This window comes from Toxotes jaculatrix, chromosome 12, assembly GCF_017976425.1.
Source record: "Toxotes jaculatrix isolate fToxJac2 chromosome 12, fToxJac2.pri, whole genome shotgun sequence".
In the NCBI taxonomy this organism is placed as follows: domain Eukaryota; kingdom Metazoa; phylum Chordata; class Actinopteri; family Toxotidae; genus Toxotes; species Toxotes jaculatrix.
This window is the reverse complement of record NC_054405.1, coordinates 24,646,166-24,663,904: the sequence shown is the minus strand read 5'-3', so window position 1 is coordinate 24,663,904 and position 17,739 is coordinate 24,646,166. Positions and strand designations below refer to the sequence as shown.

Genomic DNA, 17,739 nt, shown 5'->3' with positions numbered 1-17,739 from the left:
TCGGCAACCCCCCCCACACACACACCCTCTAATACCGTCTTTATCAACGCAGAATCTCTCTGTCTCTGCGTCTCTGTAGGTGTGGATGTGCGGTGGTCGGATGGAGGACATCCCTTGCTCCAGGGTAGGACACATCTACAGGAAGTACGTCCCCTACAAAGTTCCTGGTGGGGTCAGCCTGGCCAGGGTGAGTCTCAGATCCTTTTATTGCATGTTGATGGGAATTCAAGGATTTCTTTACCGATAATTGGTCTAAAATGTTTTGGAGAAGTGTCTGTGTTTCTCTTTCTGTTGTGTTGCCTTTGTTCTTTTTTCCGTGGAAAGACCTCATTCTGTGTCTTAAGTACATTAAAGGGTCAGTTTGTCCAAATAAAATGAGGCTTGTGGGATCTCGCCATGCTGTCGTTTTCAATTTACAGACTTATTTTGTTGAATGGAAAAAAAAACTATGTAGAAAAAATATGTGTCTATTTCTCAAAGCATCGAAAATCGTTCAGAATGATGATTTTAAATGAAAGTGCAAAATCTTTTTTGTAAATTGGGTCAACTGACCTCAGTTTGCAGTGGACAACACACTGAGAGACAGCTCACCTTGCAGCTCTCTAACATGTATCAGATCCCAAAATCTACAAACTGCAACTTACAGTTTTCTCAAGCTTCTTTTTTCCATGCGAACTTTAATACTTTCGACACCTACATGAGAAATGTTTTAAAAATTTCTCATCTGGCCTGTAGCTGAGCACTGCTCATTATGCATGACTCAGCTCCAACCTGACACCTGGCTCTGTTTGGCTCAGCAGAATATGTAATTAAACCTCTTGGCCTCTGTTTTGGTCTTGTCGGTCTGACTATTAGCCCCACAGTGACGCTGTATTGAATGCTAATATCAAACAGGCAGCGGGTTTGACGATGCTGAAACGCTCACTGTACCTCCGGCTGGGATGAATTCTGGTTTGTCTGCTGTGTCATTCTCTGCATAATAGTTTAAAAATACATAAATACATACCGCACATTACAATACAAATACATAAACAGGCCTTTCTGTTGCAGCTGATTTCTTTCATTTTAGTGGATAGCTGGTTAAACATGCTGGGGTGCTCTGTGATGGGGAGGGAATGAAGAGTTTGGTGAGTGTCAGGTTGTAGTCACGGTTCACCAGGAGAAGCTTCAGTCATGGTCTAAAAATCCTTTGCCTCAGGTGAGAATTAAACCCAAGTCCTCCATTTCTCAGTCATGTAACTGTGTCACGGTGAGAAAAACGTGCATCGATGACATTATTTGCGCTTTAAGCTGCTGTAATTATTTGACAAATCGTCACACGAGCAGGCGAGTCCCTTCAGCGGCGACAGATAGTGAAAACAAAGCCCCTCCAGACGCATCCACAGACGATCCAGCGTGTGTGTGTGTCAGTGTTTTTTCTCCGCCCCCTCTGAGATTCCAGTCAACATGGAGGAAACTAGAGCCACTGAACTCCACTTCACCTGGAGAGCACAGAGCCTGAGTTTAGCTGCAGGCAATGAGCTGTGCTACAGGGAGTCTGTGTGCGTGAGTGTGTGGCTGGAGGGGTTTTTTTTCCACCACATCTGTACCTCCAAAAGCCAGAGGATTTGTACTGATGCTTCCCTGGGAGGCTCACCGAATCTGTGTTCTCATTCATTTCACCATCCACATCCACAAGGCTGCTGCAATCTGCATTCCCAGACATGCTCCCGTACCTCAGAGGCTGACAGGATCTGTGTTTTTTTGACTCCTTTACACCTCAAAGAGCTCGAGCTGGATGGACGTTCTGTTTCTCAGGTGTAAATCTTTCATGTTTGCAATTGTCTGAGCTTAAAGAACCGGTTCAAGAAGCTTTCTGCGCTGCAGTTGTTGTCGCTCACAGTTTGTATCAGTCATCTGCTTATCTTTTTTTTTCTTCACTAAGCCTGTTTCTTTCTGAAATTAGATGCTTTCATAATGATTACTACAGCACGATGGAATAATATGGATGGTACTCTCTGTATGTATTAAAACCACTAAATGCATAATTTAATGACCTAAATGCACATTAAATAATGCATTGCAGCCAGTGTCCATATTTCTTTTTGGTTTTTTGAGTTAATTTCAAGCTGCCCTCATTATGTCTTCTGAAAAAGCATCTTGTACCAAATTACGGATGAACAGCAAAACTTTTTGAGCTTGACAGCTGTGCCGCACTTTAATGAAAACACTTGTGACATGATATAAGCACTGAGATGAAACAAATACATTTACAGATTAAAGAAGAGCCAAAAAAAGGTGCATTTGGGATTCAGAACCTTAAAGGGATGTCTCACATGAAAACAGCAAAAATGCAAAAACACAAAATCAGCTTCCATCCCACTGTGATCTAACACAAGCACTCGCAGTTTGCCTTGTATTACGTAATTCGCCGCATATAGGCCATACTAACAGGCAAATTATAAAGTATAAAGAAGGACGGGCTCAGGATTTTCTTGTCCCTTGGAAGATCTGAGGAGATCTCACCTGTACCTGAAAGTTAAAACACAAATCCGACTCTTACCCTCAAGTTTCACACAGCTGACACATTACTTTCCCCGAGAAGTGGTCTTACACAAGGCTTTATACCAGACCTGCAGGTGGCTCAGTGAGAAAGAAACAGAAAAACATTTCTGTCCTCTGTGAAACCTCCTGTAAATTATCAGATGACTTAGTTCTGTGTTGTCTCTGCTTTCATGACTACAGACAAGTTGCTTCTGTTTTTTCATCAGCCGCCTCCCGAGGCACGATGACAGGTCCCGTACGATCACTGGCCGCCTTTCTGCTGAGCAGCTTTGATCATTTTGTCATGTCAGATCAATCAAAACATCAAGGATGGCAGGAAGCACAGATGATGGCTTAGTCTGTTTCAGTGAGGACATGATGTCCGGAATCAGAAACGTCTGCTAACAAGCCAGTTGACTTTAGGACTCAGTTTAGCTGGAGTTTACTGTCTGACAGTATGGACGATAGACAGATGTTGATAAATTGTATGTCAGTGTCCAAATGCTTTACTTTTGCTATCATACTGAACAGTGTTTCACTAAGTCAGTTGCTTTTTCTGCATCCTACCATGGCCCACACTGGGACAGGGGACTCATCTCCTCTGAGCTCTGCAGCTCTAATACCTGGTTGTAGTTTTGCTGATGTGTAAAACTTCAGGAATCTTTATTGTTTTCTGAAAGTTGTCGCTCGTCAGATAAATGAAAGCAGAAGGTTTCGCTCTGATTTCAGAACTTGAAACGCGTGGCAGAGGTGTGGATGGACGAATACGCCGAATACATCTACCAGCGTCGGCCCGAGTACCGCCACCTGTCGGCAGGAGACATGACGGTGCAGAAGGAACTGAGGAACCGGCTCAGCTGCAAGAGCTTCAAGTGGTTTATGAGCGAGGTGGCCTGGGACCTGCCCAAACACTACCCACCGGTGGAGCCTCCCGCGGCCGCGTGGGGAGAGGTACAGTTGGCTCTTAAACACATTAATAGAGAAATTTGTCAGATTTGACGCCAGAATAATATGGCAGACGTCTGAGCAGCTGGAACTCACCTGTCTCACCTGGTCTGTGCTCTTATTTTTCTGACGGTCAGTAGTTAAAGTTAAAGGCAGCTACATCTCAGGCTGCTTTCTCTCACCTTCCTTTGAATTTTCTTTCTTGAATGTTTTTGTTTGAGCGAGAACTTTGATAATTTCTCATTTGTTGTTAATGAGTCTGTGTGTGAAGTTGCTGTTACATAACATCATTTTTATTCAGTGGTTTGCTGTGACTCCGTGACGCTGCGTGGATAAAGCCAGACAGTACGACATGAAAGTTATAAAATCAAATGTTTGTTTGATATCACATTTTACGAAACTAAAGCATAAAACATCAAACGTTCACTTCACAGAAAAAAAAAAGATATTTGTCATCAATCAAACCAAAAGATCAGGATCATTAGTAACAGTTTCTAAAACAACTCAAGAAACTCAGGAAAACTTTGGCTCTAATAATCGTATCTGTCTGTCGTGCCCAGCTGCTGTCTGAAAACTGAATCTCCTCTGAATCCTCTGACAGGAGAGAGCACAGTTATTTAATGTGAATCAGAGACTAATTCACATCATTTCGGAACAAACTTCGGAAATAAACCAACCTGAAGAGATCCTTGGTGGATTTCATGTGTGATTGAGGTTTCATAAGAAAACCTCCGGTCACCGCTGCAGACGTCAGCCTGCTGCTCTCATCTCTGCTGATCTCTGCTGTGTCCTTGTTCACTTGACTTTGCTGTTATGTGTGTTTGTGTTGTAGATCCGTAACGCGGGCAGCGGCATGTGTATGGAGAGTAAGCACTTTGTATCAGGGAGCCCCATCCGCCTGGAGAGCTGCGTGAAGGGACGGGGCGAGGTGAGCTGGAGCCATGGACAGGTGAGCAGCAGCATATGAATCTACAAACAAATGTCGTTCCTCTTGAAAACTGAATTTAAATTATGCTGAATACATTTCGAGTCGGATGTATTTAGAGAGACCTGGGTTTTTATATGTTATTGCAGAATACATAACCTTGGCCCTTCTTCCATTACAGCAGAATCTGTTATACAACTACATCGGAAAGTTCAACTGAGATCATGCACAAATAAAACATACATCAGAAACATCTCGTAACATAACGAATACATGTCGACATCTTACTTAAATAACCTGAATAAATGAATTTTAGTTTTTGTAATAGTGGACACCATCAGTGAATCACTGGATCAGGCAGGTACACAGTGTCCTGCTGACATGAACGTGGTCCAGAGTTTGTTGGTTTTCCTGTAGGAATTTCAAGGTTTTCTTTCAGCGTTGTTGATAGATTGTCTCCTTAGTGATTGTATTTCTGCTGCTAAACACACATGAATGTCAAACAAACTTACACACACACACACACACACAAACACACAGCTTCATTATCTTTGCATTGTTGTTAAGGAGTCTGTTCTCACGCGTCACACTGAAGATGTTTAAGCCGAGCTCATAATACAGCCTTAATGGATTGAATGTCCCCTTTTGTTTCCACAGTTGAAATACTGCACCTCAGAGCTCTGACAGTTTAATTGCTTTAATCTGAAGATGCATTGTAGTTTAATCTGTGTCACAGTTGCAATCTGTATTCAGCACAGGCGAGAAATGGATTCGCTGCAAATCACAGGAGGCCCTCTGGCAGCCGTGCTTGTCAGGGCTTTTTGATTTGGTACAAGAGGAGCAGAGGGACTCATTCAGAAAGTCTTCGTGAGTTGGACAAGCGTCGGCTTCTAGGACATCGCTGTCTGTCCAGATTCCATTGTTTTTGTATTTTATTGTCAGATAACAGAGTGATCATGATCTAGAATCACATTTAACAACTGCAAAACCCATAGAGCTTTTTTTTTTACTGTCAGACAAAAAAATACTAAAAAGTAAAATCTTTTGACTTGACAAATGTAATAAAAGCAGAAGAATGTGGCTCAGTGAAAATGAAGCAGACACATTAGGTACGAGCATAATCAGCACTTAGTCAGGTTCTATGAAACTTAATACAAAACCCAGATTTTACCTAAAATGGTGCCTCTTACTAACTTACAACTTTAATTTATACAGACACACGAATCTGTCCTGACTGCTCTGCTCATCACGGTAACTTTAGATGCTGTTTTGAGACAAACAGATAAGGACACTGACACACAATTAGATAAAAAGGACGACCATTAAGGACATCATCAATCAAAGTGTCATGAACGTCTCCCCGCTGTGGTGAGTCATCATCAGTAGGTAGATGAACAGATAATGATGATCAGAAAACGCTGCTTCAGTCTGCAGTGATCTCTGAAGATGTTACTGAGCAGTGACAGCACACACAGCACAGGGAGAACACATATTATTACACAGCACATATTATAGTATCATATGCAATATTGCATGTAATACATTTATTATGACTCAGTGCTTAAGTACAGATAATTATTCTTTGTAATCTTAATGGAAACAAATAAGATCAGAATTAGATCTTTTGTTGTATTTGTTTTCCAATAATATCTAAAAGAGAGAGTGAACAAATGAAAGATAATGAATGTGGTAATAAGCAGCTGTTTGGCCTATAAACTTAAATTGACTGCGCTTTAGCAGCTTGATTGTGCTTCCCACAGGTGACCATGAAAAACAGGTATGGCAGGTTTAACCACGTGTCATCTTTGTACGGTCAGTAAGAATAAAGATGTTCCCACGGTGATGTTTTCATCTGTAATACAGCTCAAATGTCATAATACTTGGAAGATGGCTACCTCAGAGGCTTCTCTGGCTTCTGATCCTTAGATGAACTCTCAGGGAGAGAAAAGTCTGCAGTCACATTAAATGGATTCATTTTAATAGGCAGCATGACCAACACAATATCGAGCCAGTAACAAGTGTAAAGGCCACAACAACACTCATAAATAGTTTTCCAAGTCGGAGGAGCCTTGACATTTTTGAAATTTTCCTCAACAACTTTAATTATGTGCCGGCAGTGAAGCTGAGTGCTAAGGGTCAAAACCAGTGTCTGAAGGGAAGAAACGAGATAAAATTCATGTATCAAGAATTGGAAAGTGGAAGTTTTATACTGCCGGGCTGAGACAAAACTTTTTCTCCTGCCTCAACATTTTTACTGTGTATTACTTAAATTACTTTCCAACTTTTAAAGACCGCAGCTGCTGCGTCTCCCACTGCTCGTGTCACTGATCAGCCCCCTCGGTTATCCTCGCTGATGTGTTCCCTGCAGGTGTTCACATTCGGCTGGAGAGAGGACGTCCGGGTGGGCGACCCCATGCACACTAAAAAAGTTTGCTTTGACGCCATCTCCCACAACAGCCCCGTCACCCTGTACGACTGTCACGGCATGAAGGGCAACCAGCTGTGGCGCTACAGAAAGGTACGGGAGGGGAAAGTAACAGGCGACACATACATTCATAAGCTTTTTATAAGTCCTTAGATCGGCAAATACATTTTAGTGTAATCATTTTTAATTGTTTATATTGTTGATAAACACTAAACGCAGGAGGGAAGAGGAAAGTGCCATCCTGAAGACTTGAATGTCAGAATGTCATTGAATGCACCGCCAGAATTGTTCAGATGGCCCCTGCAGGCTGCCGTATCACCACAGGAAGATCCTGTGAAGGAATAAAACCCTTCAATTGTAGAAAATGGGCTTGAATCTGTTAAATCACCAGTAGGGTAATTCTGGGGCTCTTCATGTCCTTCTTTTGACCATCGTTCTTGTTCCTCCCTCAGGATAAGAGTCTGTACCACCCCATCAGTAACAGCTGTATCGACAGCAGCCCCAACGAGCGGCGAGTCTTCATGAACACGTGCAACCCCTCCTCCCTCAGCCAGCAGTGGCTGTTTGAGAGAACCAACGCCACCGTGCTGGAGCACTTCAACCGGGGCACCGACTGAGGCCCTGCGGTGTCCAGGAGAAAGGACTCGTGCCGCATGCAGACTCGGATCTGCTGCCGCTGCTTCTGCTGCTGCTGCTGCTGTGAAATGGGGTTTTATGTTTACTCTGGTTCCCCGTTTACCTGGCGCGAAGGTGACAGCTGTTTCTCTTTGGGGTGCTCAGAGTGAGGCAGGATGGGATACCGTGGGGGGAAGTTGGTTAAACACATCAGTTAGAGGAAGCACTCAGTTGAGCTCTGATTGATGGGTTTGTGTTTAAAAGTGACTGTGTGTCGCAGCGGTGCTGTGGCTGTGGGTCTGTCTACTCGCTGATTTTGCCGTTGATGGGTTATCTGACATTCCTCTTTTCTCTGTTTTCTTTGTTTTTGTTTCTTTCAGATTTTCTCTGCCTTTATCTGTTGCCTTTCTTTAACTCGCTGTTCCCTCGAACTGTTTCTCCCTCCGTTTCCCCTCTGTCTGTCTGCCTTTATCCTCTGTCTCCATCTCTTTCCCCCTCCTGTCTCTCCTGGTCTGCCTCCGCCTGCACGTCCGCCTCTATCTGCCCGCATGACTGCACCTTTGCCCACCTTCTCCATTCTCCCTCTCAAATCCCCTTATGTCTCTCTAGCTCTGACAACATCCCTGGGGGGGCAGGGGGGATCATGCTGATCCAAAGTCATCCTGACACCTGGGTGAAGCCAGGCAGAACCTCTCTGAAAATCACCTGGTGAATTGATTCTCCTTTATAACCCTTATCCACCCTCTGTTCCCTCCCCCCACACTCTCTCCTCCTGTCTGTGGTCTATGTGGGCAGAGCTGCTTTGAATGTAGCAGGTGGAAGCTGACAAAGACAGTGGGAGGGAAACCCGTTGCGCCCCCACCTACCCACTCTCCTTTTCCTCTCATTTCGTCACTGTATTTATCGATCAGTCGTTCGCTGGTTTGTCACTGTGCCACGTTCTTTTATTCCTCGGAGGCGAGTGCTATCCCTCGGGTTTGTGCAAGCGAACTATTACTGGCTAAGGGCATGTTTGTTGTTGAGGCGGGGATGGTTGGGGGCAGGAGCCGCTGTCACACCTCGGAGTCTCCGCCTGCTTCCTGTACGCCCTGTGCTGCTCCCCAGTCAGTTACCGGAACGACCTCGTCACAGACGGCCGAGCTCGGGGTCACGCCGCTGTGCGAAGCAGCAGGCAGGTCTACAAACCGACGCCTGCCTGGCTGCATGACTAGCTGTGTGACTGGCAGGCCAGCTGATTCACAGGAGGGCCACCTGATTGGCCGGTTGCCAAGCTGGCACATCATTTTAGGGGACAGCGTGAGCAGGAGGAGAGACGAAAGGGGGGGGGGGGGGGGGTCTAACTGTGGATGGGGCTCGCTGAGGTAGCTCTGGGACTGAGACAAATGTGGGGGTTTAAAATGCATAAAGCACTTGTGTTATGATAAACTTGAATGAAATCTTAGTGCCTTGTTGAAAGAGGACAAGCTGTTGGTGTGTGTATTCATGGGAAGTATGTGTGTGTGTGTGTGTCTGTGTCTGTGTCTGTGTGTGTCGTCCAAAATGTCCAGAGAAGCGTCGGGAACAATTCACTCAATTCAGGAAGTGACTTTTCTTAAAAAGTGGAAGGTGGGTTCTCCGAAGTGTCGGTCTCATGAGTGTCATTTGGAATTGAGCATGAACTGACTGTGGTGCAGGACATTGAAGGCACCGCTGGATTTGTGTCTTGAATGCTTTTCTAAATGAACACACATGTAGCTGCTGGCTGTGAATAGAGCTAAAGAGACTTTTGTTTTCCACCATATTTTCTCCTGCCTTCAAAACGTAACTACAGCCCTGAGAAGACCTTTATGTTTTAGTCATGACATGTTGCTGTTTGTGTTGTTTTTATCCCACCTATTCAATCCAAAGTCTTTTAATGGGAAAGGGAATTGTTGTTGTTGTTGTTGTTGTTTACCACCTTTCCGAATCACTTTAGTTTTTCTTTCTTTTTTTTAATGAAATGTTCTTTCTTTAGTTTTGATCCTGTGGTTTTGTGTGCGTCATTTTAATCATCAGTCCCAGGTATTGTGCTGTTGTAGGTTTTAACAGTCAGTTGTAGACCAAAACAAGAATTCACATCTTCTAACATACCTTTTTTTTTTTAGTCACAGAGTTGCAGCTAGTTTGCTCACACCAGCACAGACAGGTAGTGCTGTGTGTGCAGACTGAAACCAGATCTGCCACAGAAACATGTAACATAAAGACACAGATATGTTGTCATAAAATCTGGATTTCAGATTTTATCACTAAACGTCCAAACGTCCGTCGCTATCCAATGATTTTGTGTCATAAAAATGAACTGTTCACACAGCTGCTGATCATTAGGAGCCTTTCTGTAGAGCACAGACCTGGTAAACAGTGGTGATGTTTATATATTTATTGCTCTTTACCAGTGAGTAGAAGGACATCTCTACACACTCAATCAATGATTTAACCATAAGACTCAAACAAAAAACCTGTGTATTAAAATCACAAATGTATTTCTTTGCTTATTGACTCAAAGAAAAAATTCTTTAGGAAATCCTGCACCACCAACAGTAAAGAAGTGGGACAGTTGATGTTTTAACCCTCTGGAACCAGCTGGGGCGTCCACAGTAAACACACTGATTAGATTAAAAGATGACAGCAGTTGGTCCAAGTCTTTTTCATGGACTTGGCTCAGTCACTATTACATTTGCTAATTGTAATGTCATGATGTCCTTTAGATATGTCAATCAAGTGTCTACGTTACTTTGCCATTAGATTTTTCAACTGATTCAGAAAAGACGTCAGTTCATCAGGTTTTAATTAAAATCCAAAGTCACACTGTAACAAAAAGGCAATTACCAGAATATGCATAACTTTTTTTTTCTCTATAGTCTGTGATTTGGCCAATAAATGTCAGTCTCACGCCTCATTTATTTTGTTGCTGTGTGAAAATGATCAGTCACCATTTTGTTGAGTGAGGAAAAAACTGACTTTGTGCCCCAGGTGGTTTCGTTCAGGGTTTCTCTCTGTCTTTTCCTCCCTGACCTTCAAGCTACACGCCTCGACGACTCCTACGTTGTCACATTGTGAAGAACTGACTGGGGATCGCTGCCTCAGATCACTGCGGCAGCTTGGCTACTGCTGTAGTTCCCACTGCAGGACCAAACAGGACCAACGTGAACACACGTCTGACCTTTTACACCCTGATTCCTCACATTTACTGTCCCTGTGTTTCTCCTTTCCTTCGACACACAGTCTCTCTGTCAGTGTTTTAATGTGAAGTCCTGTTTGGATCTGTAGCTCATTCCCACCTGTTCAGTTATGTGACTTTATTGTGAAGGACTGTTTAATACTGACACTGTACTTGTGGACAAAGTTGTGTAGAGAGGTGGATACACAAGGCAACATTTTGGGCTGAAATTAAGACACTGGATCAAATATAAAGAGAGAGAAATGTAGCTGTCATGAAAGTTTCTCATTTTCAAACATCTGTCCCGTCACACAGAATCTAAAAGAAACTGTTAACAGGACGATTCGTGTGAGCTTTAGAATACAGGAAAAAAAATCAATCAAATTTGACTGCGCAAATAGAACTTAAATGATCTCCCGAGGGAAATTGCCCAAAATATTGCTGAAATTAACGGAATTCCTGGAAGTGAAGTTTGGATTGAAGAAGTTTGTCAAAGGTTTTTTTTTTTTTTTTTTTTTTTTCTTCAGAGTATATTGAACCTTTTTATTGCACATGCAAAGTTTGTTTTTATCACATCAAACTGTAACTTGGGTCGAGACTCTTTGGTGACAGACTCTTCCACTGTGGTAAAGTATTAAAACCATTTTATCACTGTGTGCTCACTACATGAGAACACCCTGGACATGCATATAACAGTGTCACAAAATACAATTTAAGTGTACAAACATTTTTTTTTTTTTTTTTGTATGCACAGTACTTTTCCACAGTGAATGGGATAAGAAAAGTGTATATGTGTTGCATTTTTAAATGATTTTATTTTCCCCACATGATGTAACAGTCGGGCTTAAATTTGCCGAGCAATGTAAAAAAATCTTATTTTATAAGAGCAAAGATTTTTAATGTCAACGGCCAGCGTCGGCCAATCACACAATGTTGTGTACGTGTGTGGATTTTGATGTGTAGGGAAGTGTACATTTTGTATCTCATAAAAAAAAAATATCCAATATTTTTTTCTACTGACATTGCAACTGTAAAAGTGTATTTAGATATTTAACAAACTGTACAATTAAACTGGAATTGTATGATATTTTTGCTGAAAATTGTAAAATAAAAAGGTTTCTATATTTGAATGAAAACACGTCTGGGAGTTTGTGGTGATGAATTCAAAACAAACTTTATAAATACATGTTGGAAGACAGAAAAGAAAAGAGCTGTCCTCTGTTTCAAACCTTAAGGAGCAGGTTTCGTGTTTTTCATTGGAAATTAGCGATAAAATTACAGTCTTCATGTGTTTCTCAGTCATGTCCTTTGTAAACACCTGTCACAGCTGCTTAAATGTTGCCTGACTGCCCTCTATTGATTTTCCTGTTCTTCCGTCTCAGGTTGAAAAATCTAAACTGTCCAGGCAGGTGAAAACCTGCAGCGTCATGTGTTTACACATAAAATGTCAGGAGGAGCACATTTATTTCACTGAGAGGAAACACTGGTGAAATACAGTCATACAGACGGTGCAGAGAAACCAACATGTAAAAGCAGATACCTTCACAGGTGTCACCAAACGTAATAAATCTCATGTTTCAGATCCAAAGACCTACAGGTCTCCGCCAACAGAACAGCTGCTGGAGCTTTTCTAACCTGTGCGAGGCGGCGATCCATCCACAGCGGAGACGACAGAGCACCAGGTGGACGGAGAGGCTGCTCATTCCAGCCGCGATCGTCTCCTCTAAATAACTTCGGCGTGGACGTCTGCTGCCCAGAGCTTTCTAATTTCCTTCCCTTGTCACTTCTTGTTGTAGGTTTTGTATTACTTTAATCGCTTCTGTGACTGATGGTGCAAAAACATACTTCCCCCAAACGTTAATCCCATAATCATTTCCCCTGGCAAACTGCTAACTCTGATAGCTTTCAGGTTTCACTGATTTATTCGTGGCTGGAATGATATTGCTTTTGCAAGTCGGCCCATTTCTCGGAGTCTCCTGGGATGTCACACAAAGCTCAGCTTGCCTGAAAGAGGGCAGACATTTTAGTTTGGTACACTGTACCACAGCATTGCAACACTTTATAGCTTGTGTGTAATTGGAGCTTTCACATAATTTGTTATGATCAGTCCCTAAGGGCGGCTGTTTTGAAGTCCTTCCGGACTCTCTGGATCTTGTCCCCGTCTTTTGGACTGCAGTGGACTCTCTTCACTTGGTGAGTGTTGTCTTATTTTTGATCTTTTGGGGATTTCTTTGTGGACTGAGGACTCATGTTTGAAAGCCATGCTGGTTTCTTGAGTTTTGGTTTCAGCATTTCCTGTTTTATTTTAGCATTTCCTGTTTTATTTTGTAGCCCTTGCCCTTGTGTGTCTGTTCCTAGTTCACTTCCTGTCATTGTCTCATTTTCAGCCTGTTGATTGTCTGCCCCGCCCTAATGTGAATCACCTGTTGCCAATTTAGCCCAGTGTATTTAGAGCTCGTTCCTGGTGTTTCATCTGTTTGTCTGTGTTCTTACCTGAGCTCTTACCTGAGCTTGTTTCTGTTGTTGTCTTCCCTGTCCCTGTCCTGAGTTCTTGTTTGCACCCTGGATCCTGCCTGTGTTCACCTCCTGGTTTTGTCTCCCATGTTGACCCCTGTCTACTCTCTCTGGACTTTCATCCGTGCCTGGTTAGCCCCACGGTGTCTGAGTTTGGGTCCCTGCCTCATGTCCCCGTCTACAGCAACAGCCCTTATAATTACACGACAAAAGTTCAGCAGTTAAATGACAATTCAATAGTATTTTTAAGGTTTTATTTATTGTAATATTATTGAAACCCTGGTTTGTCATTTCTTTGTGTGCTCAAACTAAACTGACCATATCAGCAGACATTATTTTTTCTGCATAATAGTTTTCCCATTCATATTTATTTCCAGTTAATTAGCAAATAATCAGCATTTCCTCAGACTCATGAGCTGTAACTGGGACAGCGATCAGGCTATTACATTAGCGCAGCGTTCCGCTGAAGATATCCATTAAGTTTCTTAATGTCAGCATCATTACAAAAAGAAAAAGCCAATCCAATTGTCTCCCATAATTCACTCTTACCCTCCCCCTCTTTCTCACTCCCTCTCTCTTGGCCCACATCTTCCTCCAATTACGCAGCAAAATGGAAAGATGTTTCAGTGACAGCGTGTCACAGTTTTGGTTGCACACATTTTCCCAGCGCAGGGTGGGTTTGACAGATTCAGCTGCAGGACTGTTTCAGGAAACTCACTTTTTTTCTTTTTTACTGGATTATTTTTGGCTTTCCTTCCATCATGGGAGGGAGATAAACGGAGAGAGACTGAAGTTTGTCAACCAGTCCTATCATATGATTTTACTCGTCTCTTTCATGAGATCAAATCATCAATTTGACCCATGAAAACTTTCTACACGATATTTACACGAGCTGCATGATGAAAAGTTCCCATCAGCCTCAGCTGTGGGCCGTGTTTAGTCTTAATTAGCAGTTATTGGCGTGTCAGCGTGCTAAGCTAACATGTTTAACATAGCAAACATTGTACCTGCTTCACATCAGCAGGATGTTGATTGTCCTCGCAAGAACGTTTACAGGCTGACGTTAGCATTTAGCCAAAGCACAGCCTCGCAGAGCTGTTAGCAGCCGTAGAGCAGAGGAGGCCAACAGTCAGTCGCCCCCCCAGCAAAAACATCTGGCCCCACAGTGAAAGCTGAAGTTTTCCCATTTACAGTTTGCATCAACATGTGCAGAATTTCCCTCAGATTTACCATCAGTGCCACTGTAAATACAAAGGCTGTGTACATCCCAAAAACATGACCTTGTAACATTAATAATAATCAATGATCTGCATCTCCAACCCAGAAAGGCGGCAGATCGTGACACAGATACAGCGCGCTGGGTTTTTTTTTGTTTGTTTGTTTGTTTTTCTCCCAAAAGGCAACAACAGTGCGTTCATTCAGCCGTGAAAGAAACAGGTCACTGTTTATTATGTGTGGATAACCGATCAATTACGTTTCAATCCTCCCGGTGCAGCACAGAGCATATGTTTGCACACTGTGTATGATTACTTTTTTGCAGAGTGAGCAACAGCTGCTTATGAACGTAAGCCCTTACTAATGGGAAAAATGACCTAACCCCTGATAAAACCCTGAAGCAGCCAGTTTTATAAACCTGTTTTATTCTCTGAGGAACTAAAATAACATCTCGGGCTGCCTCTGCACTGCCTGGAAAAAAAGAAAAAAAGAAAGAAAGTTGGTCCCCTGTTAAACTGAAAGTGCTGAAAACTGTCCCATGGTTGAAGCCAATTGCTCACCCCTGCTGTACAGTCTTGTTGCAGAGCATTTGTGTTTTTAACTCCAAACATGCTGCATCATCACTGCTCAGGCTGCCGAGTCCTTTGGCCAAAAGGCAAACACAACAACTACACAGCCGCCGCAGTTTGTTAAACACTATGTTGTTGTTTACTAATGTTTTCTGCCAAAAACATCTAAACTCAAATCACTGTCATTACACCTGAACCTATGACCTGTGAAGTGAACCTGCAGAGCTGCAGAGTTCAACAGCGTTAAACAGAATTACAAAAAAAATCCATGTATTTCCGGATGAAAGTCTTCGGACATGTCACTCTTCACTTCTCTCTCTCAATCATCAGCCCTTTTCTCCACAGTCTTGTTATCCTGGTCTTGGGTGAGAAAGAATAACGCTACTCCAATCTGAGAGATGATACACCACCGACCGAACTTCACTTCAAAACAAACTAACAAGCACCACAGACATAAAGATGGGCTGGTCCATAATATTCAAAATGACGCCGAGCTCAGGCTGAAGCCGGCTCGTTCTCTTCCACTCATCGTTAGTGAGAGCAGCTGTGGAGATCAAACAGCTGCTCACATCTCTGCTCAGGAAAATAAGAAAAACTTCTTCTTTTAACTTCAGCCAACGATGGTGTTGCTGTTCTTTTACTTTTCTGCAGCTCATACACCAGTTTAAAGCAAATGGTGGTGCGTAATACGAACACTAGTTCGTCCACACCACACTTTGCCTGTGGTTTATTTCATTGTGCTCTGCTTTCATTTAAGCCGCTGACGTCTGTGTTTATGGACCTCAAATTTAGAACCCCTTAAAAAATACACATAAAAAATGAATGACAGAATCACATTTAAGGTGGCTTAGAGGGTTTCCGTTTCACGTAAACAGACTTTACATACACGTCAGAGAATAATCTGTGAACAGCCACATTTTCGGTATAAACATTTATCTCTGAATGTCTGACGTTTCCTCAAAGTTCCCTCAAACGATCTGTAACGCTGCAGCGCCGAGGCCTATGCTGCTCCAAGGTGAGAACGACAAGAAAAGCATTGATTAAATAAAGGTCAGAGCATTTATTTTTAGAATCATTACACTCTGAAATACTGATGCCGAATGGATTTTTTTCAGCTGGTTCTGATTGATGAATGGGGCCATTTGTGATTCTCATGCTGCGGTTGTTGCGTCTGTGCTGTGGCGGGGATACAAAGAGCAGGATGAGTCTCGAGTGATTTTGCATCGATTTCTCTGCTGCTCGAACTGCAGCTATGTAGAGAAATGACAACATCATTCATCATCGTCCTGGTTGTTTCTAACAGCGGAGTTTAGATGAAGTTTTTGGAGGCAGTGTGAGAGCATTATTGTGTAGGAGTCTGGATGTGCACTCCGAGCAGAGTCTGGTGAAGTGTTGTGAAACAAGCATGACGTCTACATATGCTCACGACTTGAGAAGTGAGTAATCCTTTTTACCGGCATGAAGGGATTATGAGGAGACACGACTACAAACAGGAAGTAGTTTGACATTTAAACAGTGCCTGAAAAGTAAGAGGATGCGGCTTCAGCTCCAACAGCCCAGGTCCAGTCGCCTAAACACTGAGCTTTAACTGACTTTAACTGAATCCTCAAGCAAAACTAAAATCTTACCTGCACTTCCTCTGGTCTCTGCTCATCTATTTTTAGTTTGCCTAGAAATCACATAGCACCTCATCACTGCCGTGTGCACAGCAGCAGCATTGCTGAACTACTGGATGAGCAAACAGTTTGCTTTAAGTACACAGTGTGAAATGAACTCCAGACTAAAGCTACATGCAAATATCTTTACTGCAGGTACCCAGTACTTAGAAAATACTCACAGTATAGTTTGTTTCTCCTTCCCTGTAAAATTCCAGTTTCTCCCTCGTTCTGCTGCAGTGAAATCACACTGTGAATTCAGAGGAATTACACGTTTATCGCTGTAAATCACAGACTGTATTATGTAGTGTTACCAAAACCACAGCAGAAATGTAAAAAGAAGAGACGGCAGAGGAGATGTGAAGGAAAACAGACGAATGCAACAGGTGGAGATCAGACAGTGACACAGGAGCAGATTCAGGCTGATGAAGTATGAAATAAGTAAAATCAAGCAGACAGTTAAAATGTTGTCAGACTGAGGAGATGTACGGTTTCATTCCCACTGCAGGCCGTCATGCTCGGTTCAGAGTCACCGCTCATATCTAATTCCTGTGCACGACTCCTCACATCTACATCAGGACGGAGCCTGTTTCCAGCCCCAATATGAACTGACAGCAACACGTGTGGGCAGAGCAACAAGAACAGAAGATGTCACATCCGTTTTTGTACCTTCGCTTCCCTCTGCTTGTGCTCTAATACATTTCAGTTCTGGTATGTGCCTCCAGTTTGTGGCTGGATCGGGGTCATCTCCTCGAATACCAATCACGCCGGCTCCCTGTTTCTTTCCACTGTTGTCTCTCGTGCACACGCTGTCTCTGCCAAGCGGCGGAATTTAAGGCACTTCACTAACAGGAGAATGACGTGATGTATGGCCCCATCTGTGCTTAAAAAATGCAAATGTAGGCAGTCAGATACAAGTCTCATGAGGGCTGCATGTCTTGGAATCTTGTTTTGAATCATGAATCTACTTGGTCTGAAAAATCTAAACTCCAAGCATCAAATTTGTGCAATTTGGTGATTTTAAAATCACTTTAAAATCAGTCACTGTAGCTAAATTGGTTATGAGTTCTTGTTCTGCCTTACTGGACAACACAAAGCAGGGAAACACTGACACAGGGAAACACTGACCACCTACCATCACATGATGTGATGGTAGGTGGTCAGTGTAAGGTAGCCAG

General features: G+C 42.9%; 1 protein-coding gene across 1 annotated transcript in view; it reads left to right on the top strand.

The window, feature by feature from the left end:
• LOC121190476 (polypeptide N-acetylgalactosaminyltransferase 10-like) overlaps positions 1-10,897 on the top strand; it is a 68,517-nt gene extending 57,620 nt beyond the window's left edge. Inside the window, exons 8-12 of the mRNA XM_041051254.1 lie at positions 80-187; positions 3,253-3,474; positions 4,301-4,417; positions 6,762-6,911; positions 7,271-10,897. Of these exons, the coding sequence (XP_040907188.1) occupies positions 80-187; positions 3,253-3,474; positions 4,301-4,417; positions 6,762-6,911; positions 7,271-7,435 (762 nt within the window). The 3' untranslated portion in view covers positions 7,436-10,897. The remainder of the gene's footprint in view (positions 1-79; positions 188-3,252; positions 3,475-4,300; positions 4,418-6,761; positions 6,912-7,270) is intronic.
• Positions 10,898-17,739: the final 6,842 nt, after the last annotated feature.